At 47.2% G+C, this 26,223-nt stretch overlaps 1 protein-coding gene across 1 annotated transcript in view; it reads left to right on the top strand.

Moving 5' to 3' along the window:
• Window positions 1-27: 27 nt before the first annotated feature.
• The window catches only part of RECQL4 (RecQ like helicase 4), a 40,204-nt gene continuing 14,008 nt past the window's right edge, over window positions 28-26,223 (top strand). The window contains exons 1-18 of the mRNA XM_083448997.1: window positions 28-159; window positions 1,826-1,935; window positions 2,046-2,079; window positions 4,005-4,114; window positions 4,997-5,140; window positions 5,742-6,859; window positions 7,822-7,921; window positions 10,376-10,505; window positions 12,532-12,663; window positions 12,951-13,100; window positions 14,560-14,652; window positions 16,130-16,266; window positions 18,834-18,917; window positions 19,517-19,705; window positions 19,809-19,991; window positions 22,385-22,592; window positions 24,427-24,704; window positions 25,648-25,785. Coding sequence (XP_083305123.1) covers window positions 1,852-1,935; window positions 2,046-2,079; window positions 4,005-4,114; window positions 4,997-5,140; window positions 5,742-6,859; window positions 7,822-7,921; window positions 10,376-10,505; window positions 12,532-12,663; window positions 12,951-13,100; window positions 14,560-14,652; window positions 16,130-16,266; window positions 18,834-18,917; window positions 19,517-19,705; window positions 19,809-19,991; window positions 22,385-22,592; window positions 24,427-24,704; window positions 25,648-25,785 — 3,312 coding nt within the window. The 5' untranslated portion in view covers window positions 28-159; window positions 1,826-1,851. The remainder of the gene's footprint in view (window positions 160-1,825; window positions 1,936-2,045; window positions 2,080-4,004; window positions 4,115-4,996; window positions 5,141-5,741; window positions 6,860-7,821; window positions 7,922-10,375; window positions 10,506-12,531; window positions 12,664-12,950; window positions 13,101-14,559; window positions 14,653-16,129; window positions 16,267-18,833; window positions 18,918-19,516; window positions 19,706-19,808; window positions 19,992-22,384; window positions 22,593-24,426; window positions 24,705-25,647; window positions 25,786-26,223) is intronic.

Raw genomic sequence — 26,223 nt, 5'->3', positions numbered from 1 at the left:
GGCCTGCCTTCCTTTCTTCCCTGCCACCCCAGCGGCTCCTCCTGATTGGGGCGCGGCAGGCGCCGCCCGTCGAGCGGGAGGACCGTCGCCGATTGGTCGGCTAGGAGGGCGCGCGGGAAGAAGGGAATCGCCTCAGAGCGCGGTGGGAAGGAGGCCGAGGTAACGGAGCGCGGCCGGACGCCTGGGTCCCTTTCAGTATCCTGAGGAGGGGGTGCTCGGACGCCTGGGTCCTTTCCAGTATCCTGAGGAGGGGGAGGGATCCCTGGACGCCTGGGTCCCTTTCAGTATCCTGAGGAAGGGGTGCTCGGACGCCTGGGTCCCTTCTAGTATTCTGAGGAAGGGGTGCTCGGACACCTGGGTCCCTTCTAGTATCCTGAGGAGGGGGGGCTCGGACGCCTGGGTCCCTTCTAGTATCCTGAGGAGGGGGTGCTCGGACGCCTGGGTCCTTTCCAGTATCCTGAGGAGGGGGAGGGATCCCTGGGCGCCTGGGTCCCTTTCAGTATCCTGAGGAGGGGGTGCCTGGACGCCTGGGTCCCTTCCAGCCATGGGAGGGGGAGGGATCCCCGGATTCCTGGGTCCCTTTCAGAGCCCCTCTTCGGGGCAGGGGTCTCCTGCTTATCTTTTTCATGTACAGGGATGGCTGCCACAGTGTTGTGTTTCATGGTGGGGGGCGGGGGAAGCCCAATGGGAACTTGATCACGGCACCCTTGGTGGGTCCAGCTAAGAATCCCAAAATCTATATATAATAATAATTGATTATTTGTACCCTGCCCATCTGGCTGGGTTTCCCCAGCCACTCTGGGCGGCTTCCAACAAAACACTAAAATACAATAGTCTATTAAACATTAAAAGTTTCCCTAAAGAGGGCTGCCCTCAGATGTCTTCTAAAAGTTTGTGAGCACAGAGACAATGGGGAGGCTTTTCCCATTTCCATCCAAACTGCAGAGGAATATTTGAGGTCTCTGAAAGAGTCAAAATGGCTTTAGGACTGTTTTCCTGTACTGGTTCAGATATGTGGTTTATATATTTATGTATGTGTTTGCCTGATACATTTATGAACATTTATTTTATATCTTAGACTTTATAATTCTCATAACTATAGAAAGTGACAGTTATTTAAATGAATAAAAATGATGCAGCACTTTTTATTTATATCCTACTGTTTTCCCCTGACTGTGACCTAAGGCGGTTTACAGCTAAGATAAAAACAGCTAAAAACATTGGGGGGGGGAGCAATAATTAAAAACTATTAAACAGATATACAATTTATTTTATTATTAAATGTATCTCTTTTTTTATTATTATTATTTATCAAATTTATATGCCACCATATAAATGGTCCCAGGGCAGTTCAGAACAGAAAAACACAAAATGAGAATACAAAATACATAGTAAAACAAACACATTTTAAAAGCCTTAAATCAGCCAACACGCCTAGTTGAAGAGGTGTTTTAATAAGATGTATTAAAAACATACAGGTAATTACAATAAGAACAGCAAAGCACCAGCCATTTCCTTGAAAGCATTCAGTTCCGAAAAGCTTGTTGAAACTAGAATGTCTTCACCTGCTGGCTGAAGGACAGTAAGAGTCAGTCTATCTTCTCTAATGTCATCTATATTGATTACACTGTTTAAATAATAATAATAATAATAATAATAATAATTTATGAACAATATTAAATCTGAAAATTGCATTCTCCAATTATGAATTGCCTGCTGTGTAACATATTCTGGACTTGCAGCGTGGCCTCCTGCCTGCTACCAACCCAGCTCTGAAGGGTTCTTTTGGAACATATTAACCTAAAACTCCTGTCTTCTCGTGCAGTTTTTGGAAGCCTGTCTTGGGGAGCGATGGACAGATGTAGCAAGGTGAAACGCCTGCTGAAAAACTGGGAGGTTTTGTTTTTTCAGGAGCACCAGAGGAGACCTGGCAAGGTATTTGGAACACTGTTGACTAGGATGGACATTTGAGTTATTGCTGACAGCATGTCTGTAGCCATTCACATTTCTAAAATTATCCTGACAAATTTGCACCTGTTTTCTAGGCTGATGTTGCAATGGCTCCTGAAGAGGTCAGACGTAAGTGTGACTTTTCTCCATAGCATATTTGTTTTTGTGTACTGCAGTAGTGGAAGGGATGTTAATCAAGGGGACAGCTTTTATTTTTGGAATAATTTAGATCAGCTGGCAAGTCCCCAGAGTCACGTGTATGCTTCCCAGTTCCCTATGGTGGTAAGGAGCGCCTAGAACTCTAAAACCCTGTAACTCCTCCTAATTAAAACACAAAAATTCAACTAGCAGAATAATTGCCACTGCGCATTTTAAGAACACATTGTCTTAAGGTAGGAAGAGCTTGGTTGGTTCAGGGCAACCTCTCTATTCCAGCACCTTTCCCCTGAAAATGCCTCAGTGGGAAGCATTGCAGAAGAGAAGATACCGTATTTTTCATTCTATAGGACGCACATTTTCCCCTCCAAAAATTAAGGGGAAATGTGTGTGCGTCCTATAGAGCGAATGCAGGCTGCGCCGCTAAGCCCAAAGCCAGAACAGGAAGACGGAGCTCTGCGGAGTGCTCCGTCTCGCTGCTCTAGCTTGGGGAAGGCTGCGCACACAGCCTCTCCAGGGCAGCAGGGTGCCTTCACCCCGCTGTCCTGCAGAAGCTAGCAAGGCTGTTCCCAAGCCAGAACAGTGAGACGGAGGGTTCCGTCTCGCTGTTCTAGCTTGGGGATGGCTGTGCGCAAAGCCTCTGCAGGGCAGCGGGGCGCTGCGCTCCAAAGGCTTCAGGGATCTTTGAGGCTGGCGGTGGGGGAAAGCAGCGCTTCCCCCCACCGCCAGCCCCACAAGCTCTGGTGAATGTACCTTGAATGCACCTTGTTTTAGAGGGGGAGAACAAGAAAAAAAAAAAATTCCCTGTTCTCCCCTTCCTATGGTCCGGTGCGTCCTATGGAGCGAAAAATACGGCAAATGAGGTTAAACAATAGCATACAAACATTACAAAAGACAAGGTAGCATTGCAAATCTAAAGTATTGATGCAGAGCTTAGAAACCCTAAACAAATAACAATTACTGTTAGGGATCTGAGGTGAGGCACCTATGTAGCAGAAGTTGCCCCCAGTTCCATTTACCACACAGAGGCAGGTCCAAAATAGTTTACTGCTGTAGAAGATTAGGCTCAGTAAAACAGTTCCAGACATTGATATATATATATATATATATATATATATATATATATATATATATATATATATGTATATATATATATATAGAGTTTGTAAGCTTTGCAGATACAGATATAAAGTATAAAGTATTCCTGTTGCTCCAGAAATTCAAGATGTAGCATAAGCTCCGACTCATGGACAGACTGGCCCCAACACTCAGGCAAGACCCCAAAACACTGAGATGATGTGCCTTAATCACTTATATAGTCAGCACTGGGTCATTGCCATCTAAATATGTTTTATTTGTGTAGGGGTTTTCAGTGTACAAAATGCTTTCCCATATACTTAATATGCTTTTCCAGTAGCTGTGAAATTTAACCCCTTATAACACATGGAAACATGATTGCAGAAAGGTACCGTGGCTGGCTGCCTGCCTTAAGGAGATTCAGGGCAACAGTCCATCTTTAGAGTGTTGTCATTCCTGATTGGCAGCAGCTCTGTGGAGCCATGGCCTGTCAGATTGGGGGGGACGGGACTTTGTGCATTGAAGCTCTCCATCTCTTCATCTCAGCCCCTTGCAACATTTACTGTGGTTTCGTTCAGCTCAAGCTGCAGGCCTCAATGCCTAACCCAGTGGGTGAATTTCTAAACATATACTATCAGAACAAGACCTCCCTATAGACGGGCTCTTCTCAAATCATTTATCTATTGTAGAACCATCACACCTGAATATTACTACTACCTGAGGGAGAGTGTGTATGCTGGGTTTGATAGACCCCAGAGTTGATTTGGGCAGGTAATTCCTCGTCAGCTTAGAAGTCATTCTGAACTGCTATTTGTGCACAGAACTGTACAAAGAGTACAAGGCACTGAAAGAAACCAAAGGACAGCAAGGCCTCCTTGGATCTGAAGCCATCTGCCAGAAAGAAATCCAGGAGCTGCCAGTAACAGAACAGGTAACAAAGGAGCTTTGTGTTTTGCAGTTGTGATCTTGTCTGTGGGCACTGACCTTGCAGGAGAAAGGCTTGAGCCCATGTTTGTTATGATCAGATCAAAAACCCCTGCAGCCTGTTAACACCCCCATCTCCATTTTTGCCACCTACAGCCTCTAAATGTGAACCAGATGATGTTTTTGGGGGGCTGAACTGTTTTCAGAAGGCAATAAGGTGTTATTGTGGTGTAGTGGTTTAGAGGCTTGGACCGCATCTTGGGAGACCAGGGTTCAAATTCCCACTCAGCCATGAAGCTCACTAGGTGGCCTTGGGCCAATCACTCACTCTCAGGCTGACCTCCCTCACATGGTTGTGGGGACTAAGTTGGGAGAACCTTGAATACCACCTTGAGCTCCTTAGAGGAAAAGTGGGATATAAATGTACCGCATTTTTCGCTCTATGAGACGCACCAGACCACAAGATGCACCTAGTTTTTGGAGGAGGAAAACAAGAAAAAAAATATTCTGAATCTCAGAAGCCAGAACAGCAAGAGGGATCGCTGTGCAGTGAAAGCAGCAATCCCTCTTGCTGTTCTGGCTTCTGGGATAGCTGCGCAGCCTGCATTCGCTCCATAAGACGCACACACATTTCCCCTTTTTAGGAGGGAAAAAGTGAGTCTTATAGAGCAAAAAATACGGTAATAAAAGTATAAATAGTTGGAGAATGATAGCAGTTACATGGAAAACGAACTACAATATAGATATGTAAACTTAACTATTAAACTTAACTCTGCACAGAGGAACGATTTGCAAGTAAAATTTACAAAAATTAGTTTTGCATGCCATAATGACCTTCTAAAACTTCCACCAGTATTTTCCCAACCCCTCCCCTCATCTCTATTCCAAGGTACCTGAGTCAGATTGCTGGGGTGCGCACCTGAATCGAGGAAATATGGCTCCTAAACTGACCCCGCGGGATCAAGAGACACTGCAGGCTTCTGTAAAGTATTTTGGCATGAAGCTGAAATGCAACATGGGATCAGCTATTAAGGTTTGTGTGATTGGTGAGTGACTAATTCTAGCCTTGATCCCAGGCTGAGCGCAGGGACAGGGCAGCTTCTGAAGGCTGAAGATCCTTGAAGAAACAAAAGGACTAACTCCGTTTAATCTATGCCTGCCATATGATCTAGTCTTTGCACTTCCTTCCATTTCAATGATGTCTGCAAACTTGATGAGCACCTTGAACCAGACGAAGGGATAAGGCTGTTTGGAAAGTCTGAGCTCATTTCCCTTACCCTAAATAATTACTTATCTGTATAATTTGACCTTGCAGACGCATGAACACGCATTTCTGAATACTAAGTGAGATTTTGTCTGCTCTCACTGGGTGTCCAAGGTTTTTCTCAGCTCTGGTGTTTGATCTCCTTGAACTGGAAACCCCACGGAAGGAACCTGAGACTTGTTATGTGGTTCAAAACCTGCTGAGGAAGAGCTATGCATTTAGCAAAGATTTCCAGTAGGGAAGGGAAAAGATGTCTGTTGTGCTTAGCTTCAAAGGTTTTCTGTTCTGGTATAAAATAAGAGGAGAAAGTGTTGGGGGTATAGGTAGGTACACTTGCTGGAAACTAACTGAATTTTACTTTTGATCTCAGGAACGCCCTGTAACGTTAAGGAAATCCCTTACCCCCAGGAGGAAGTCGGTCACAGCGGCGCAGAAGGACATGCACCAAACCACCGCAAAGCCTGTGTCTCCCAAACCACTTGAGGCTCCTTTGTTAAACAATAGCCCAGATCAGCTTCAAGATCCCATGGAACTTGAAACCCTCCTGCCACCTTCATTCCCAGGGCTGATTCCTAACAAGCTCCTTTGCTCTGACCCAAAGCCAAGGCCGCCACCTCCGCTGGATAAGTTTCGGCAGCTGAAGCAGACACTGACCAAGCGGCTGAGTACCCTGGATCCCGGTTGGCTGGACAGGTGCCAAGGGGCAGAATGGCAGGCAAGAGAGGGGCTCCCTGGAGATGGCTCTCCTATCCCAGGCGGCGGGGCAGATCCAGGCCAGGGCTCACCAGGACACCATTCTCAGGGGGAAGGGGGTGTTCCTCCCCACCTTGCAGAGCAGGAACAGGAGATGTGTTGCAATTCTCCCAGGGAAAACAGTCAAGGAGATGCAGTGGAGAGCCAGCCCCTGGTCCAGAGTGTTGGAGATGACTGCAAGTCCAGTGGGCAGGCTAACCATACTGCAGGCGAGACCCCGTGCAAAGCAGATGCAAACGCAGCACTCTCTGAGGGCAAGGCTGAGTTTCCTGCCTTCAAGCATAGCCGCAAACTGGAGATTTGCACAAAGGAGGCCACTCAGAAAACCGAGATGCAGCTTCGGGAAGGAACTTTGCCGCAGTTGAGTGGTGCTTTCTGCAAAGGGGAGGATAGGCAGCAGAGGAGTCCTTCTAAGAGAGGAAAAGCTTCTTGCAAGAAGAGGCAACGGGAAGCTGAAGCCCACGGAGATGATGGCAAGGACAGGTCCCCCAGTGGCACCTCTGGCATAAAACGCAAGAGAACTAAAGAGGTAGCGGGGGGAAGCCGCTTCAAAAAACTGTGTGGTGCTAGTCAAAAGCCAGGGCTCAGTGAATACGACTTTGATGATCAGGACATTGTTGAGGCACAAGACAAAAGTGGAACAGGCACCCCAGTTTGCTTTGAAAACCTCCTTGGGGAAGTCGATGGGGAGGAGTTTCCCAGACAGAGTGAGAGAGCCAGCAATCTGGCCTGCAGGTATGTCCAGGGAGCTTTCTGGAGCTGGCAATTGTTGCTCCTCTTGTACGGCCAAGGATTAGTCTGGAGAGTTGTTATTTAAGAGAAAAAGTGGCATCCTCGAAGTACAACTTAATCTAATATTTTCTCCTCTGTTTCGGTATGTGCTCATAAATTTGTACTAGAAAGTGAATGGTTTGTGCAGTCCATCTCTCCTGATGTCCCTACCCTGATTTTGCATTCTACAAATGTCACATGTCGTTATTGTTTAGTCGTTTAGTCGTGTCCGGCTCTTCATGACCCCATGGACCAGAGCACGCCAGGCCCTCCTGTCTTCCACTGCCTCCCGCAGTTTGGTCACACTCATGCTGGTAGCTTCGAGAACATTGTCCGACCATCTCGTCCTCTGTCGTCCCCTTCTCCTTGTGCCCTCCATCTTTCCCAACATCAGGGTCTTTTCCAGGGAGTCTTCTCTTCTCATGAGGTGGCCAAAGTATTGGAGCCTCAGCTTCACGATCTGTCCTTCTAGTGAGCACTCAGGGCTGATTTCCTTAAGAACGGATACGTTTGATCTTCTTGCAGTCCATGGGACTCTCAAGAGTCTCCTCCAGCACCAGAATTCTGTCACATAAAATAGTCATTTCATGCAGTACCTTCCTACAGGGTTTCTCCGTGCTGACGCCTTGCATGGTTTTGTTTTGTTAACACTACAGTGTCACCCTTCCTTTTCCACTTTGAGGATGTTTTACCCTCAAAGACTTGTGTTCACCTAGCGAGAGAGAGAGAGAAGAGAGATCTCAGAACCTTTTTGAGAAATACAGTCCCTTAGGGTCTTTAGGGGCTGGTGGGAATCAGGACCGCTTTGGTGCTTAAGTCTTTGTGCCTTTTTGCCAGTGACTGTTAAGGCCTGAGCAAGAGTACAACTAAACACAAAGGCACCCTATTTTGAACCGTTACAATAAAGAGATCTTATCTCTTTCTAGACCACCAACAAAGAAGGATGGCAACTTTGTGCGAATCAATCTCAAGAATAAATCTCACGTGAAAGGGTACGCTTTGAGAGGGAGACAGCTTCGCAAGCAGGTAAATTGCCTCTTGACTCAGTGGTATTTACAGCCTGTAAAATGGAATGAATCACATCTGAGTGGAACTTCCAACGGTTGAAGTAGCCTGTTTGCTCTGGAGGGAATTGAATTCAATTTTGTATTTAGTTTCACATGAAGAAGAATATTTATGTTTAAAACATTTTGGGAAATGACAGCTACTCTCAACGGTTTTGCCGTTTCTTCATTTGTTTGTGTGGGGTGGGTAGGTCTCTGCCTCATTGCACTTCAGCATGGGTGGGGGCCACAGTTGTTACAGAATCGTAGAGTTGGAAGGCACCCCAAGGGTCATCTAGTCCAACCCCCGGCAGTGCAGGAATCTCAGCTAAAGCATCTGCCAGATGGCAAAGGTGGCTCACGAGTAACCAGGCAGGACTCCGACCTGTCTTTTACAGGTTTTATTTAGGTACAAAAACTATTTACAGTGCGGAACCCCAAAGTTCATGTCTGCCTCAATCGCTAGCAGAATCGGGGAGTGCCTGTTTCCTGGACCTCCCCCAACATAAATGCCTTGTTACGCCCAGCCTTTCCCTTCCATCTTTGCGTTTTAGACGGAAGGGGTGTGCTTCCCTCCTGGCTCGCTTGGCCAGGAGTGGTGCTGAGGCTCCCACCAGCATCCTCTGGTCCTTGCACCTCTTCCCCACTAGAGGTGGGGCTTTCCTCATCACTGGAAGCGGAACTGCTTCGCAAGGATTTCATAGGTTCCCTGTAACACAACTGCCCCTCCGTTTCCCGCCCCTGTTCTGATGGCAGTTCCCTGACAGCTTCCATGACAAATGGCCATCCTGCCTCTGCTTAAAAACCTCCAAGGAAGGAGAGCCCAACACCTCTCATGGGCTTGTGTGTCAGTGTGTGGTTAGACAGTGAGTGGGTGTCTAAATTTATAGATCTCAGTACATGAAGGCACACCTCTTGGAGGGAAGAGATCACTAAAGCTGTGTGTGCTCCTGCAGCCTCTCACTCCTCCTGGTGGGCTCATTTCACTCCTCCTTGACTTGGGTGATGGGTGGGTGTGGCTCCAGCTCCTGAAAGGTGGCTGTTGATCCCTTCCCTTCAGGGCAGATGGAGCTATTTCCAGTCTTCAGTGGCACCAGGGCTTGTGTGTCAGGGCAGGGCTTTGTGTGTCAGCCTAGGACCCTCGTACCTACTGGACCGCCTTTCCCGGTATGCCCCGAGGAGGACCTTAAGGTCCCTAAATAGCACCCACCTCACTCACACACGAAAACAAAGATCACCACAGCCAATCACAAGCAAACAATCACACCCTAGGCCAACCCCAACCTCTCTCACCACCAAAGGAACACAAGTGAACAGCACAAACAACACTGACCCCAAACTCTACATACATTAAACATAATAGAAACACCGCCACCCGACCCCACCCCCTTCCATTTTCCCTCTCTCCACCCCCCCTTTTCTTTTTTCTTTTCTTCTCCCCCTAATGCCTCAACAAATGAAATGGATTTGTAAAAATGTTACATGGAAAAACAACAACGAGGCATTACACTTACTTCTGTAAAACAAGAAAACCCTTAATAAAAATTAAACTTTAAATATAAAAACAAGTGGAGGTTTCCTGAATGCATGTAAAGTGGAGGTTTCCTGTGTAGAACGGCCGGCACCGCTAGAGGGCAGACGTTCTCTGGCTTGTAGGCTGCTGCGCATGCGCTGAAGAGGTGGCTTTCTTGTGTCAAAAAAAAAAGAAAGGCGAGAATAAAAGGTGAAGGCTGGCGGCCGGCGGCGGCTACACGGGCCACATGACAAGGTCTGGCGGGCCAGATTCGGCCCGCGGGCCTTGTGTTTGACACCCGTGCCCTAGAGGTCCCGGGCCCTAAGGAAGTCAGATTAGCCGCAACCAGAGCCAGGGCCTTTTCAACACTGGCCCCAGCCTGGTGGAACGCTCTGTCTCATGAGACCAGGGCCCTGCAGGATCTGATTTCTTTCCGCAGGGTCTGTGAGACAGAGTTGTTCTGCCTGGCCTTTGGCTTGGAGTCAATTTGATTCTCTCCCCCTCTTTCTTTTTTCCTTTCTACTCCTGTGATGAGGCTGCATTTTAATGTTGTATTTTAATCTTGTTTTTAAGTTGTATTCATTCAACTTGTTTTTATTATTGGTTGTTAGCCGCCTGAGCCCGGCCTTGGCTGGGGAGGGCGGGGTATAAATAAAATTTATTATTATTATTCTTTGCCAAGCCCAGAAAGCCCATCAGAGAGGGGATGAGCTCATGACTTCCACCACAGGGATAACTGGGGTGGGAGAACACTTTGGGGCACCCTCCTGCCAAATATTTGCCTACAGATTCCCCCACAGGCCGCTGGAGCCATCTTCTGGGTCCTTGGCCAGCCCATGACTCACACAGCCTGATCACAACCTCCTGTAGTGATGCAAGAGTCAATCCATTGACTTAGCCTGCGTCTTTTTGGTGTCTTGACAGGTATGGAAGCAGAAGTGGCAGAAAAAGGGGGAACAGTTTGGAGGAGGTGGCAGGCGCTTGGACCGAGGCTCTGACACCTGCTTCCGGTGTGGAGGACTTGGTCACTGGGCTTCCCAGTGCAAGGGGAGAGGTAAGGCCCCCTGGCTGTCATGGCTAGATAGACCAGGTACTGACATGCTTTGCATTAAGAGGACAGAAGACCTGTCGAGTTTGTTTTGGATGGCTACAAAGACTCTCACAAAAAAGGAGAAGGAATCAGTTGCAGAGTTTGCACAACTTCCTGCAATGTCTACAAGCCCTCACTGCCCTTTTATTAGGAAAGCTGCCAGCAGAGTCTTGATCAGGCTGTCAAGCACAAAGACAAGTAAAAATTCCTCGTTGTAAACCAGTTGACCACTTTGTTGTGTTGACTCCATAAGATGTTTTTTATTATTAATCCTCAGGTGATTTTAGGTATGTTTTATCAGCTCTGGCCATTCCTTCGGTTTGGTTTGGATTTTTAAATTGACTGGAAACCCACCCCAAGACTGTGAGATGAAGGCTGGGATAAATAAAACCAATCAATCAATCAATCATTGCCTTATTTGGAAAATGCTTTTTCACTAACCTTTGCATAAGGACATGAAGGCCCCCTGAATTGTCCTGTGACATTGGAATGCTTTCTGAGGAAGACACTATTTCTGGCCATAGGATTAGCACATCTAGCAGATAATGACTGAATTTGTACATTAATATTAAACTCAAGGTTTAGCTTTGCATGTGTGAGCCTCAGGTTCTTCCCCATCCCCCACCTCAGCTGCAAGATGGAGCTTGGGAATTTTTGCTTCAGTTGTCAGCTAACCTTGGCTGCTAGTGATGTGTGGCTGGTGGTCTCTCATTAGTGGCATGTGGTTGTTTAGTTAACTCGGCCAACTTCAAACTGGGGGTAATATTCTTAGCTATGGTTCTAGAGAAACAGGCCAACACTTGCCACAGTTCCTGGTTGGGGCATAAGAAGTCAGGCGTCCCCAAACTCGGCCCTCCAGATGTTTTGGGACTACAACTCCCATCATCCCTAGCTAACAGGACCAGTGGTCAGGGATGATGGGAATTGTAGTCCCAAAACATCTGGAGAGCCAAGTTTGGCCATGCCTGTAATAGGTCATTGAGGTTAGTTGAACGAGGAAGCTGAACGTCTAGTCTTCCTGCAACTGCACCAAAGCTCAGGGCAACCTGGGCCATAGGCAAGTCCCTGGCCATCTTTGCAGAAGGAGGCTGCCTTAGACCAGTAAACTCAGCATTGCCCATAAGTTGACTGGCAGCATCTCTTTAGGGTTTAAGATGGAAGTTTTTCCCTGAGCTACTTGAAGATGCCAGGAATTGAACCCTTTGCATGTAAAGCAAGGTGGGCTGGACTTTTTTTGGCCCAGGGGCCTCTTTCACCCTTTGTCAATATTTCAGGGGCCATATGCTGAAATGGCCACTCCATGTTCTTGCATGAAAACACAGGAACACAACCCTCTCCCCCCCGACTGAACTGTACAAATGGGGTGAGGGGGGCTGGCATTGTCTGTCTCCCCTCGTCAAATAATCAAACAAAATAATAGGGAAAAGGTGATTTGCATCTACACCAGTGTGCTGGGCTGTGCCTACCCCACTGCTACCAGAATTTGTGGTCTTGGTGGCGCTGTGGGTTAAACCACAGAGCCTAGGACTTGCCGATCAGGTTGGTGGTTCAAATCCCTGAGACGAGTGAGCTCCCGCTGCTCAGTCCCTGCTCCTGCCAACCTAGCAGTTTGAAAGCACGCCAGTGCAAGTAGATAAATAGGTACCACTCTGGCGGGAAGATAAATGGCATTTCTGTGCGCTGCTCTGGTTCACCAGAAGCGGCTTTGTCATGCTGGCCACATGACCCGGAAGCTGTACGCCGGCTCCCTCGGCCAGTAAAGCAAGATGAGCGCCGCAACCCCAGAGTCGGCCACGACTGGACCTAATGGTCAGGGGTCCCTTTACCTTTTATGGTCAAAGCAATTGCTGTTTGGGGGGCACAGCAGGCCCCTGAACTAGGGTTTACCACCCCTGATGTAAAGCACACGCTCTACTCCTTTTCCCAAAGGGGAAGGCATTTTCCTTCCATTGTTTTGATTGCTCCAAAGCAGCATCTCTCCTTCCTTTAGCTGCTACTGAGCAGCTCTCTGCTGCGGACCCCCGACAGAAGGGAGATGCCTCTGCTGCCGAAGAGGAGGTGCCGCTGCTCACTTTGGAGGAAGTTGCTCAGATGACCAACACAGCCTACAGCAAGATCTCAGGTAAGAGGCAAAGGCTGCATCTGTAGCACCCTCCAGTCTGATGCCATGTGGTCTCAGATCAGGAAGATACTTGCCACAGATCAGTTCCCGCTGCGCTATCAGGGCATTTTTCTGTAAGCAGATACAAGTGGTGTCAAGATGAAGAAATAATTTGGGGCTTTCCTTGCAGCTGGTACAGAGGCTGCAGCTGGTGCAAAGACACTACAGTCCAGCTGGTCTGTTAATTAATAAATGATAAAGATAATAATATTCATAACTTGTTGTTCCTCCCCCTCCTTCTTCGCCAGCAAAAAGTGAGAGCAGCCAAGGAGGCCTGAAGCAGCTTACTCAGGAGGAAGAGGTTCACCTGTGTGTGCAGAGGCCCGTGTTCGAACTTCTCCCACCACCTCCGCCGACAGAACCTCTCTACAAACTGGGGCAGGACGGGAAAGTGAGAGGTAAGTTTCCAAAAGAGTGTCTCTGCTGCCTCCCAAAGGCTGGTTGTCACCAGCCTCCATGCAGTGGTGAGGCAGAACTTGGTGCAGAATTTCACTTTCACTTTTTGTTTGTATACAGTGGTGCCTCGCAAGACGAATGCCTCGCAAGACGAAAAACTCGCAAGACGAAAGAATTTTTTTTGTTTTTTGAGTTGCTTCGCAAGACGGATTTCCCTATGGGCTTGCTTCGCAAGACGAAAACGTCTTGCGCCTTTTTCAATGCATTCCTATGGGAAACCGTCAATGCATTTCCTATGGGAAACCGTGCTTTGCAAGACGAAAAATTCACAAGACGAAAAAACTCGCAGAACGAATTACCGTATTTTTCGCTCTATAAGACGCACCAGACCACAAGACGCACCTAGTTTTTGAGGAGGAAAATAAGAAACAAAATATTCTGAATCTCAGAAGCCAGAACAGCAAGAGGGATTGTTGCGCAGTGAAAGCAGCAATCCCTCTTGCTGTTCTGGCTTCTGGGATAGCTGCGCAGTCTGCATTCGCTCCATAAGATGCACACACATTTCCTCTTACTTTTTAGGACGGAAAAAGTGAGTCTTATAGAGCAAAAAATACGGTAGTTTCGTCTTGCGAGGCACCACTGTACTGCCTTTCTACATTACTATACTCAAGGCAGTTTACAAGCTGAAGAAACAGCAAAGTCTACAGCAGAATCCACACCTTATAACAAAATAAAATATATAATAAAAAATAACAGGAGGTCACAATGCACCAAAAGCCACAGTGCATACAAGACCATGTAAAAGTGTCAAACTGAGAAACAAAGACACACAACATATGAAACTCTTGTTTTTTAAATCCTTGAATTCATCTTGCCTTCCCACTTAACCCACCCAAGAATGAGCCGAAAAGACGAGGCCTACCTGCAGAAAACCTACAGAACTGATTTCCTCCCCATCTGTTTCTCCCACGGCCCACTTGCATTTCCAAAGGCAAGGCGTCCACATTTGGGGTTTTCAGAATCCCCAGCTGCTTGCAGAGGCCATTTTCCCCCCCTACCACCCCAACCCCAGACTTCTCTGGCTGCCCGAATTTCAGTCTTCCCCGCCCCAAAGAACGAAAAAACCGTGGTGGGCGTAAGGAGGGCTTCTGGGGACCCGTGCTGGGATGGAGGCCTGCAGCGGTGGATACCAGCCAAGGCCCAAAGCAGCCGCCATCAGACTCACCTTACAGCCACAGCTCCCAGTTAAAAGGCCCTAGTTAACAGTCGGTGTGAGGTTTTCCTAAAGGGCTTCTTGCCACTTTTGTGAACAGGTTTCACTCTCACTGATAAGGGGTTTTGCAGAATTTCTACCTAAGTCTCTTTCTCCTGATGCTTCTATGAGTGTGGAGTCGTTGCTGTGGGGGGGGGGACAGGTCTTGCCCCTTTCTTGACTGGATCTCTGTTCCGTGTCTTATGCAGAGACCCCTCCAGAAGTGTTGGAAGCACTGGCTGAGTTGGGTTATGCCACCTTCCGGCCAGGACAGGAAACAGCCATTATGCGGATACTCTCAGGTGAGAAGGGTTGTTTGCAAGGAACTTCCTCATCTTGCAGGAAATGCAGAGTGAAAAAAAAGGATGCAGTTCACTTGCATGTGCAGCCAAGCAATTGTTGCTGGTGACCAGATGTGGTCTTGCTGCATCCTTTACTAACCCTGTGGCCTCCAGATGTTTTGAACTACAGTATGGCTGTGCCGACTAGGCTGATGGCAGTTATAGTCCAAGACACCAGGAGGGCACTAGGTGGGGGAAGACTGTTGACAGATGCAACTTCCAAGGAATGACCAAGCAACACTGAAGGGTTGAATTTATATAGGAGCTGGTTGATATGGTGTTGCAGCAACGGTACCAGCTGCTTAAGGTTGTTGTTTAGTCGTTCAGTCGTGTCCGACTCTTCGTGACCCCCTGGACCAGAGCACGCCAGGCACTCCTGTCTTCCACTGCCACCCGCAGTTTGGTCAGATTCATGTTTGTAGCTTCGAGAACACTGTCTAACCATCTCATCCTCTGTCGTCCCCTTCTCCTTGTGCCCTCCATCTTTCCCAACATCAGGGTCTTTTTCAGTGAGTCTTCTCTTCTCATGAGGTGGCCAAAGTCTTGGAGCCTCAGCTTCACGATCTGTCCTTCTAGTGCCCACAGTAGTAGATATGATGGTCATCCGAATTGAATTCGCCCATTCCCGTCCATTTTAGTTCACTGATGCCCAGGATGTCAATGTTTATTCTTGCCATCTCATTTTAGACCACATCCTACTTACCCAGGTTCATGGTTCTTACATTCCAGGTTCCTATGCAATATTTTTCTTTACAGCATTGGACTTTCCTTTCACTGCTTAAGGGGTTATACGTTAATGTTAGCACCTTGAATTGAGTCCAATAACATGGAGTCATCAAATTGTGTGACTTCCCCTGCATGCAAAGATAGGCTCCAGTGGATTGAGTGGACGGGACCGAGAGCGGGTCCAACAGTCTAGAAGGCAGTTCCTGCTCATGCTGTAGAGATAAGTGAGGGGCAGATAGGACTCGTCAGCCTAGGAAGGTAGCCCATTTAGGAGAAGGGAAACTGATCCTGAACATCCGCTGCCTTGCGGGATATCTTCCGGAGAAGAAAAGGCTAAAGAGTAAACCCTACACAAATGCGGAGCTGAGTCCCTAAGGCGGTTGGATAATGTCTTGTACTCCTCCTTCTGGCAACTCCTGCAGCCCAGCTGGTTCTAAACGTCTCACTCCGCTTTCCTTTGGACCCCATCAGCGAGTCTGAGAGGGGGGTCTTGTCGTCTGGGCAGCCCAGGACCTCTGGACACACAGCCCAGGCTTGTGCACCGAGGTGGTTTGACTTCATCCCCATACACACAGTCCATTGTCACTTGGACAGATGGATGCCAACAGCAATATAATTTTATGCTTGGAAGGGACTCAAAGGATCATCTGGTCCAACCCCCTGCAGCCTGTGCAGATTGCTGCTGCTGCTCTTAATTCTGCGACTTCTCTAGGGCTCTCTACGCTGGTGGTCCTGTCCACAGGAATGGGGAAATCGCTCTGTTACCAGCTCCCTGCGTACCTGTACAGCAAGAGGTCCAAATGCATCACCTTGGTGATCTCACCATTGGTATCGCTGATGGATGACCAAGTAAGTTTGCTGGTGCTTTTGGATTGGGAGGCTGGTGTCATTTCCTTGCTTGTGGTCCAGGGATGGGGGGGGGGGGAGCTCTCCAGGCTCTAGTAGAGCCAGTGTGGTGTAGTGGTTAAGAGCGGTAGACTCGTAATCTGGTGAACTGGGTTCGCGTCTCCGCTTCTCCACATGCAGCTGCTGGGTGACCTTGGGCCAGTCACACTTCTCTGAAGTCTCTCAGCCCCACTCACCTCACAGAGTGCTTGTTGTGAGGGAGGAAGGGAAAGGAGATTGTTAGCCACTTGGAGACTCCTTTGGGTAGTGGTAAAGCGGGATATCAAATCCAAAATCAAATCCAAACTCTTCTGTAGATTTAGGAACACAGGGAACCTGCCTTACATCCAAAGCAGACCATAGGTCCATCTAGCCGATTTCCGTACACCCATGTACAGCCCAAGTCTTCAGCGCCTGCATGGACTGGGTGTCGGGAGCACCTTCTCCAACCTTCTGATCACAGGAACGCAGGAACAACAGCACAGCATTCCTGAGGAATAGGTCCTGGTGCAGTGGACTCACATTTGCTGATGTGAGCACCTCAAAAGCAGCAGAGTGACAGAAGCAAAGCTGTGGAGGTTTTGTTGCATACCTAATTTATTTCTACTGATTAAACAAATAAAAGAACGTAACAAACATGTACGAGAGATACAGCTCTCTCATACTGCCATCTTGTCTCTAGACAGATCAAAGAAAACCCAACACAGTACTAGGGACGGAAGTCTGGAAGAGTAGTTCCACCCCCTCCTTTCTCACAGACAGAAAGTAAAACAAGCATGATCTAGTGATCCTTGCAAAGGGAGGGATGAAAATGCTGACATCCCAGGGTTGTCTTCAAAGACTGGCAGTGGCTCTCCTGGTTTTCGGACAATAACGTTTCCTAGCCCTCCCTGGGGCCTTCTATATTCAACCTCCACCATCCAGACCTTCTGGTCTTTTGCTGTGATTGCTTTGAACTGTGACAGCGGAGGAGCAAGGCCTCAGCTGGACAGGCAGGCAGCTCTTGTCTGTTTTCAATAGAGGACATTGAACAAACCAATTTTTGACACAAACCTGCTTTTCAAGTATTATTATTATTTATTGAATTCATATACTGCCCCGGAGGTCTCCGGGTGGTTCACAGAACAAAATCAAAATATGAAGTATATAATCAAAATAAAAACAACACCCAATAACCCAATTTCAATAAAGTAACTTTTCTTGGTCAATTTTTGAAAGTCGTAATGGCAAGTAGCAGAGCCAGGAAAGACCCTCTGTCTGAGTTGCTACCCGTGAGAGGAGGTAATATTCAGGTAGATGGACTTTTTTATTGGTTTTCCAAATTTACAACAAACACACAAGAAAGAAAAACATTACAATATTAAAAAGAACAAACATATAAACACCTAACTGTTTGAAGCCCAATTTGATTTTCATTGTTAAGTGAATTCCTCAAATCCCCCCTGACTGAGTTTCCATAAATCTCAATGTAGCAGTTTTCCAATATCCACTTTCTAATAAAATTGACTTAATCAAATTGCTATATTTCTTTCTCTTCATGGTAATTTCAATCCATAATGTTATACAATTCAACATATTTTACTCCTAGGCTGATTTGGTACTTACAAATAGTTCTTCTTATGTTATATTAGAATATCTAGCTAAATAATCCTTAAATTTCTTCCAATCTTCTTGATATGCCTCCTCTTTCTGATCGTGGATCCCCCTCCTTTGGAGCTGGTCGGCCAGCTCCAAAAAGTCCGTCATCTTCATCTGCCATTCCTCCACTGTTGGTATTTCTTGCAATTTCCAGTTTTTGGATAACAAAATTCTTGCTGCAGTTGTGGCATACAAAAACAGTCTAACGTCTTTTTTGGCCAATTCCAAACCTATTATTCCAAGTAGAAAGGCTTCTAGTTTTTAAATAAATGTATATTTCAATATATTTTCAATTAATTATAAATCTTTTCCCAGAAGTCTTTCACCTTAGGACACGTCCACCACATATGATAAAAGGTGCCTTCCTTTTCTTTACATTTCCAGCATAAGTTGGATATGGTAAATCTTTGCTAATTTTACCGGGGTTAAGTACCATCTATACATCATTTTCATAATATTTTCCTTTAGAACTGTACATGCAGTAAACTTAACCCCTCAGGTAGATGGACTCTCTGGCCTGGCGTTCACGTGCAGCAGTATATCTGTAAGAGCAAATGTTGAGTCCAGCTTCTAAGAATATAATTTCGAATTATTTGCAAGCAGGTTCCCTTGAAAAGGTTTCCAACTCCACTCTAACTCAATCCTGGTTCTTAAGCCAGAACTTAGATCCCCTAAGTTTGTTGGGTGACATGACCCTAGCATCAGGGAATGAGTTTAGGGTAAACCTCAACATATTTCACCCCCTCAGAGGATGTTACAGAGGAGGGATAGTTTGCAAGGAGGTGGCTCTGGGAGCCTCAATGTGGCTTGAGGAGATCTCCATCTCTTTTGACTGTTCTATGTCCACCATTGGATCTTCCTTCAGTGACACACATTTTGTGCTTCCTTTGCAGGTCTCTGGCCTTCCCCAGTGCCTGAAAGCCGTCTGCATACACTCAAACATGTCCAAGACCCAGAGAGAGGCTGCTATGGACAGGGTGAGGTGACTGATGTAGAGGCTACGTAATCCTTGATGTAACTGCAAAATTCTAGGGTGTCCTGGGCACCTTCCAGCCTCCGGTTTGCAACTTGAAAATAGTAATAAATTTGTAGCATGCTGTCAAATGCTCAAAGCACAACATGCCTTTAAACATTTTTTTATTAAATTTTATTTAACATAATTATTACAAAATACAAGTAAAATACATACAAATGCATACATATATTTTTCAGATAAGCACACATATATAAAAAAAGAACAAAAAAGAGAAAGGGAAGGGGGGGAAACAAAAAGGAAAAATAAGAAAATTTGGAAGAATTTCTTCCAAATTTATTCTACAAATATTTCAATAATAACATTTCATTGATTGACTTCCATCGCTTACACTGCACTTCCTATATACATTTTAAGCAAATTTCTATCTGTTATTCTGTGTTTTTCCCATACAATCTCATACAAATATTCTAATCAATACTGTAGTCTTTACAACACCCCTGTGGGGGCGAGTCAGCATTGTAAGACGTTTAAAATTATTTTAAATGAAATGTTAAAATTGGAAATTATGGCTCACGCCTTGCCGGCTTTCCATGCTTGCAGGTCAAGGCTGGGAAGGTTCATGTGCTCCTTCTGTCCCCCGAGGCCTTGGTTGGGGGAGGCGCCTCGGCCTCCAGCTGCCTCCCACCAGCAGATCAGCTGCCCCCAGTAGCTTTTGCCTGCATCGATGAAGCACACTGCGTCTCAGAGTGGTCCCACAATTTCCGCCCCTGTTACCTTCGCCTCTGTAAGGTATGGAATCTGCGTGCACAGAAACAAGATGCAACACAGGTGTGTGCATGAGGAACACCTGCAAGCAGCAGAGCCCGGCTAGGTAACCCCTTCTCTCCGGCAGGTTCTTCGGGACCGCTTGGGCGTGCGCTGCTTCTTGGGCCTCACAGCCACCGCCACCCTCTCCACTGCGCGGGATGTGGCTCATCACTTGGGCATCCCAGAGGCCAAGGGGATTGCTGTGCGTTCTGCGGCTGTCCCTCCAAACTTACATCTCTCTGTCTCTGCAGACAGAGACAAGGACCAGGTGAGTCTGGGGCCCGACTTGCTGCCTATCGAGAGCCAGTGTGGTGTAGTGGTTGAGAGCGGTAGTCTCATAATCTGGTGAACCAGGTTCGCTTCCCTGCTCCTCCACCTGCAGCTGCTGGGTGACCTTGGGCTAGTCACACTTCTCTGAAGTCTCTCAGCCCCACTCACCTCACAGAGTGTTTGTTGTGGGGGAGGAAGGGAAAGGAGAATGTGAGCCGCTTTGAGACTCCTGAAGGGGAGTGATAAAGCGGGATATCAAATCCAAACTCTTCTTCTTCTTCTATCGCTACTGTGTGGGAGAGGCTCCATCTTCAGAAGTCTTTCTGGTTGCTGATTTCCAACCGTATGTTGTGGAGTCTGGGGAGTGTTGTAAACAAAATCTGCCCTTTTTCCCTTATGGGGTATCCAAGAGCCCATATAGAGTCTTTACGTAAGTTCCCTATCGGTAGGAGAAAATAACAGAGGCCAGCCAGAGAATGTTGTTGTTGTTTAGCCCTTTAGTTGTGCCTGACTCTTTGTGACCCCATGGACCAGAGCACGCCAGGCACTTCTGTCTTCCACTGCCTCCCGCAGTTTGGTCAAACTCATGCTGGTAGCTTCGAGAACACTGTCCAACCATCTCGTCCTCCATCGTCCCCTTCTCCTTGTGCCCTCCATCTTTCCCAACATCAGGGTCTTTTCCAGGGAGTCTTCTCTTCTCATGAGGTGGCCAAAGTCTTGGAGCCGCAGCTTCAGGATCTGTCCTTCCAGAATGGAGAGGTTTGAGCTTCTTGCAGTCCATGGGACTCTCAAGAGTCTCCTTCAGCACCATAATTCAAAAGCATCAGTACTCAGGCGATCAGCCTTCTTTATGGTCCAGCTCTCACTTCCATACATCACTACTGGGGAAACCATAGCTTTAACTATACGGACCTTTGTTGGCAAGGTGATGCCTCTGCTTTCTTTTCTTTCCTTTTTTTCCCCCCAAAAGAAGCAGAGACAACCAGAGAATATTGAGAAGCAAAGCAGTTAGTAAGCCTGATCTTTATTGATCTGTTGCAACAGGGTCCTCACTCACCACAATGCAGGAGGGAGGAGGAACCCAGAACAATGGCGCGCAAGGCCTTATATAGACTTTTGAAATTGCCACCCTGTAGATCAAGGCCCCCAGAAACATCATACATACATCACAGAAGGGGTGTAGCTCAAGACCACCACCCCAGATACATCATACCTACATCACAGAAAAGGCAGTCTAAAACAGAAATTTGAATGTTGTTTTTCTCCTGTCCTTGTTTATCTCCTGTCTGGCAGGTTACTTGATTGAATACCCTGCTTACTTGATAGGATTGCTTGGGGAGCCTGGCCAGTCTTTTGTAATGATAAATACTTAGTTCCTGGGCCAGGTCACAGGCTCACACCCCATTCATATCTTAAATGTGCCCTTAAGACAGGATTTGTGAAGGAAAAAGACAATGGGGAGGTTTCCTACTTTGACCTTGCAGAGAAATCATTTCCTCAGTTTGGGAATCAAAATGGTTTCAGGTCGGTCTTCCTGTGCTGATCTATGTACGTGCTTGGTTGGTACACTTACGAACATTTAACATATACCTAAGACCTCAATAGTGGGACGCAGGTGGCGCTGTGGGTAAAACCTCAGCGCCTAGGACTTGCCGATCGCATGGTCGGCGGTTCGAATCCCCACGGCGGGGTGAGCTCCCGTCGTTCGGTCCCAGCGCCTGCCAACCTAGCAGTTCGAAAGCACCCCCGGGTGCAAGTAGATAAATAGGGACCGCTTACTAGCGGGAAGGTAAATGGCGTTGCCGTGTGCGGCTCTGGCTCGCCAGATGCAGCTTGTCACGCTGGCCACGTGACCCGGAAGTGTCTGCGGACAGTGCTGGCCCCTGGCCTCTTAAGTGAGATGGGCGCACAACCCTAGAGTCTGGCAAGACTGGCCAGTACGGGCAGGGGTACCTTTACCTTTACCTAAGACCTCAAGATTCCTATCACAGGAGGATCCCTCGTCTCTCCAGTGATGGTCTTTTGGCATTCCTTTCTTCCGCGCTGAGCAAGGCATCTCACTTTCCCTTGAGCATCTAGGGAGGCAGTGTGGTGTAGTGGTTAAGAGCGGTAGTCTCGTAATCTGGGGAACCGGGTTCGATTCCTCGCTCCTCCACCTGCAGCTGCTGGGTGACCTTGGGCCAGTCACACTTCTCTGAAGTCTCTCAGCCCCACTCACCTCACAGAGTGTTTGTTGTGGGGGAGGAAGGGAAAGGAGAATGTGAGCCGCTTTGAGACTCCTGAAGGGGAGTGAAAGGCGGGATATCAAATCCAAACTCCTCCTCTTCTTCTTCTTCTTCTTCTTCTTCTTCTTCCTGCATCTCAAAGTTGGCAACTTTGTTCTGATTCCAGGCCCTGGTGAACTTGCTACAAGGGGAGAGGTTTGGGAGCCTAGACTCGGTCATAGTTTACTGCACACGCCGCGAGGAGACGGCCCGGATCGCAGCCCTTATCCGCACGTGCCTCCAGGGTGTGAAGCTCAGAGAACCCCCCAGTGCTGAGGAGCAGGTGGAGGACAGCAGCAGCAGCAGCCTTGCTAGCAAGAGGAAGAAAGCAAAAGGTGGTGGTCACTGGCTTGGCTGGTTGTTGGGAGAGGCAGGCTGGGAAATGGTGGGCTCAGAAAACAGGAGAGCTGGTGGTTTTTTCCTTCCAGTTCTCAGGCCAAATTGAAAATGCATTTATTTATAGCCGGCTCCACTCCAGAGGCCTGAAGTGTGTCATAATAATTTTTTAAAACCTGTAAAAATATAACTAAAATTACTGGGAACCACCTAAATTCCAGCTACACAGTGGCTACTTTGCACTTAACCCCAAGCTTCATAGTCAACCAAAAAGAAAAACAGTGTAACATGTCCCAAGGAGATACTCTTAGAATCATAGAATCATAGAGTTGGAAGAGACCACAAGGGCCATTGAGTCCAACCCCCTGCCAAGCAGGAAACACCATCAGAGCACTCCTGACATATGGTTGTCAAGCCTCTGCTTAAAGACCTCCAAAGAAGGAGACTCCACCACACTCCTTGGCAGCAAATTCCACTGTCAAACAGCTCTTACTGTCAGGAAGTTCTTCCTAATGTTTAGGTGGAATCTTCTTTCTTGTAGTTTGGATCCATTGCTCCGTGTCCGCTTCTCTGGAGCAGCAGAAAACAACCTTTCTCCCTCCTCTATGTGACATCCTTTTATATATTTGAACATGGCTATCAAATCACCCCTTAACCTCCTCTTCTCCAGGCACACACAGTGAGAAACTGAAATATCCATGCACCCCAGGAATCCTTGCAATGTGGCAGAGAACTCAGGGACGCTCTCTCAGGTTACTCACACTAGCAGCCTTTAACAGCAGCACAACCTGCAGAAATTAAACAGGGCAACTTCATGTTCCGCCAGGCCTTTGGTCAGGGCTCAGCCTGACTCCCCTTTTGTTTTTGTATAAGAACTCCTATGAAAGAGGCCTCCCAGCATTCTCACAGGCCTAAATGAGTACCTAAATGAGTGCCGAAATGAACACCTCAAAAGTCAAGGTTTGAGGACAGAAATCTGGCTGAGTCTGGAATAACCTTGTGAAGTGAAAGGATAAGAAAGAGGGATTTATATCCAGATTTTAGGATAGAGATGATCAGGAAAACAGGAAGACACAATGAGAGGTAAAGGAGGTCTGTGGGATTGGTCGAAGTCAATGTCTTGTTGTTTTAGTGTTTATAGTATTAACTTGTAAGATATGGATTTGGTTTTTTTGGTTGTTGTTTTTTAGTTGTTGCTTTTTTAGTTTTCAAATGTTGGTTTTTGTGTGTTGTGTATTGTTATTTTTTGATGTTTTTCGTGTTGTTGTGTGGAAAATACTAATAAAATTTATTTATTAAAAATAAAAATTAAAAAAAAAATATGAAAAAGGCCTCCCAGCATTCTCACAGGCCCATATAAAATCACCATAAACAGTTGGGCCGATGAGCACTTACTGATCCCAACCCTAACCCTGCGGAAAGCCATCTAATTAGACTTTGATTTGATTTTGACCTGTTTTTAGGAAGTAATTTAATTATTGTTTGATTTTCTACGAATGTTATATATTTGATGTTAGCTGCCCTAAGCCCATCTACGGCCGGGGAGGGCGGGATAGAAAAAAAAGTTTATTATTATGTTATTAAAAAATAAAATAAAATTTTGTGCTGCCATCTGTTGGATTTCTCCAGAAAGAAGCTGCAGTTCCCAGTGCTGGAGAGCAGTTCTTGCTGGGGAGGGCGGGGTATAAATAAAAATATTATTGTTATTATTATTATTATTTATTTATTATTATTTATTATTTATTATTTATTATTTCTGCACCGAAAGCCTCAGAGCCCTGTCAAGTGAGCCTTGCTCCCGTTCACTCTCTTTTTAATCCCATTTCCTCGTAGCCAAAAAGAGCATCCGCCGCCCCCTGAAGTGGATTGCCGAAGCCTACCACGCCGGCATGTCTGCTGCTGAGCGCCGCCGGGTGCAGAACAACTTCATGTCCGGCCAGCTGCGAGTGGTGGTGGCCACGGTGGCCTTTGGCATGGGGCTGGACAAGTCCGACGTGCGGGGCGTGGTGCACTACAACATGCCCAAGAACTTTGAGAGCTACGTGCAGGAGATTGGGAGGGCGGGCAGAGATGGCAAACCAGCCCAGTGCCACCTCTTCCTGCACCCAGAGGTAAGCCCTGCTGGACTCTGCTTGGGTTGTGTCATGGGTTTGTTGAGCCCTTCGCAATAAATCCCTCTGCTCAGTCAGAGATATACCGTATTTTTTGCTCCATAAGATGCACTTTTTTCTTCCTAAAAAGTAAGAGGAAATATCTGAGCGTCTTATGGTCCCTGGAGCCAAACTCACCATCAGATCACATAGCACGTCCCTGGCTACAGCCTGCACCAAAAAATCACGCATCCACTGTTTCATGCGGCAGCAATGGCGCAAGAATATGGTTACAAAGCACGGATCCACATGGATCCTCAGGATTTTTGCATTGGGTCACCCCGAATTCACCGTCAAATCACATGTCATGTCTGTGGCCACAGCATGAACCACAAAAATCATACCTCCACTGTTTCGTTCAGAATCTTTGTTTTCTTGTTTTCCTTCTCTAAGAACTAGGTGCGTCTTATGGAGCAAACAATACAGTATTTGCAGTTTTTATTGTACATTATTTACAAGGTACAGAGCATCGCTTCAAGCATCTGAATCATCCATAGCAGATCCCGGGAGTGGGAACTTCTTGCTCCTCCTCCAGCAAATCAGCTTGGGCAATCCCAAACGCCTCCGTTGTTCCCGACGTTTTAACCCCCTCCTGTCCTGAGCTGGCGGAACAGGTCTTCCCTCTCCCTCCGTGCCTGAGCTGGTAGAGATGTGCCGATGCTCGTTAACACCAAGGAGCCTTGCGTCCGCCTGAGTGGCTTCCCCTTGCCCTCCACCCTCTTCCAGTGCTGCCTCTTCTACCAGCCCATCTCTCTCCCCCTCTTTCAACTCTGGAGCCTTCCCTGCCAGCTCCGTAACAGGTTGGTCCTTGTGGGAGTTTCTGCCTGCTGGCAGCAGCTCCTGCAGTCTGTCTCCTTTCCCCCTGCTCCCACAAAGTCACACGGCCGGCCTTCTCTCTCCCTAGGGTGAGGATTTGCACGAGCTGAGACGGCACATCTACGCTGACACGGTTGACTTCTTCACTGTGAAGAGGCTCGTACAGAAGGTTTTCCCTTCCTGCAAGTGCCGGGAGCTGCATGAGAAACAGCAGGAGCTCAGCAAGGTCAGGAGAGAGAGTGGAGAGGAGGGCGGAGATCTCTTGGGGTGGCGTTGCTCTTCCTGCTAGCCTGCAGGGTCAAAAGTGGTGGTCGCCACCGCCGCTTCTTCATTTGCAGTATCTATTGCCCACTGTTTGAATGTTTTCAATCCCAGAGCACAAAGCAACAAAAGTAAGTAGTGGAAAACAATATACAAAAACTACAAACTCATATAAAGAGGATCAATAAACAACTCAGTTCTGTCATAGGGTAAACAAGCAAAATTGCAACACCAGAAGTTAACATTTCCTCTTTAATGAAGTGCAGGCCTCAAGGCCAGGTAAAGGTAAAGGGACCCTGACCATTAGGTCCATTCACAGACGACACTGGGGTTGTGGTGCTCATCTCGCTTTATTGGCCAAGGGAGCTGGCATACAGCTTCTGGGTCATGTGGCCAGCAGGAC

This window comes from Podarcis tiliguerta (assembly GCF_965153285.1).
Source record: "Podarcis tiliguerta genome assembly, chromosome: 7".
Taxonomy (NCBI): Eukaryota; Metazoa; Chordata; class Lepidosauria; order Squamata; family Lacertidae; genus Podarcis; species Podarcis tiliguerta.
Note: the sequence above shows the minus strand (reverse complement) of the source record. Positions and strands in the feature narration are given on the sequence as shown.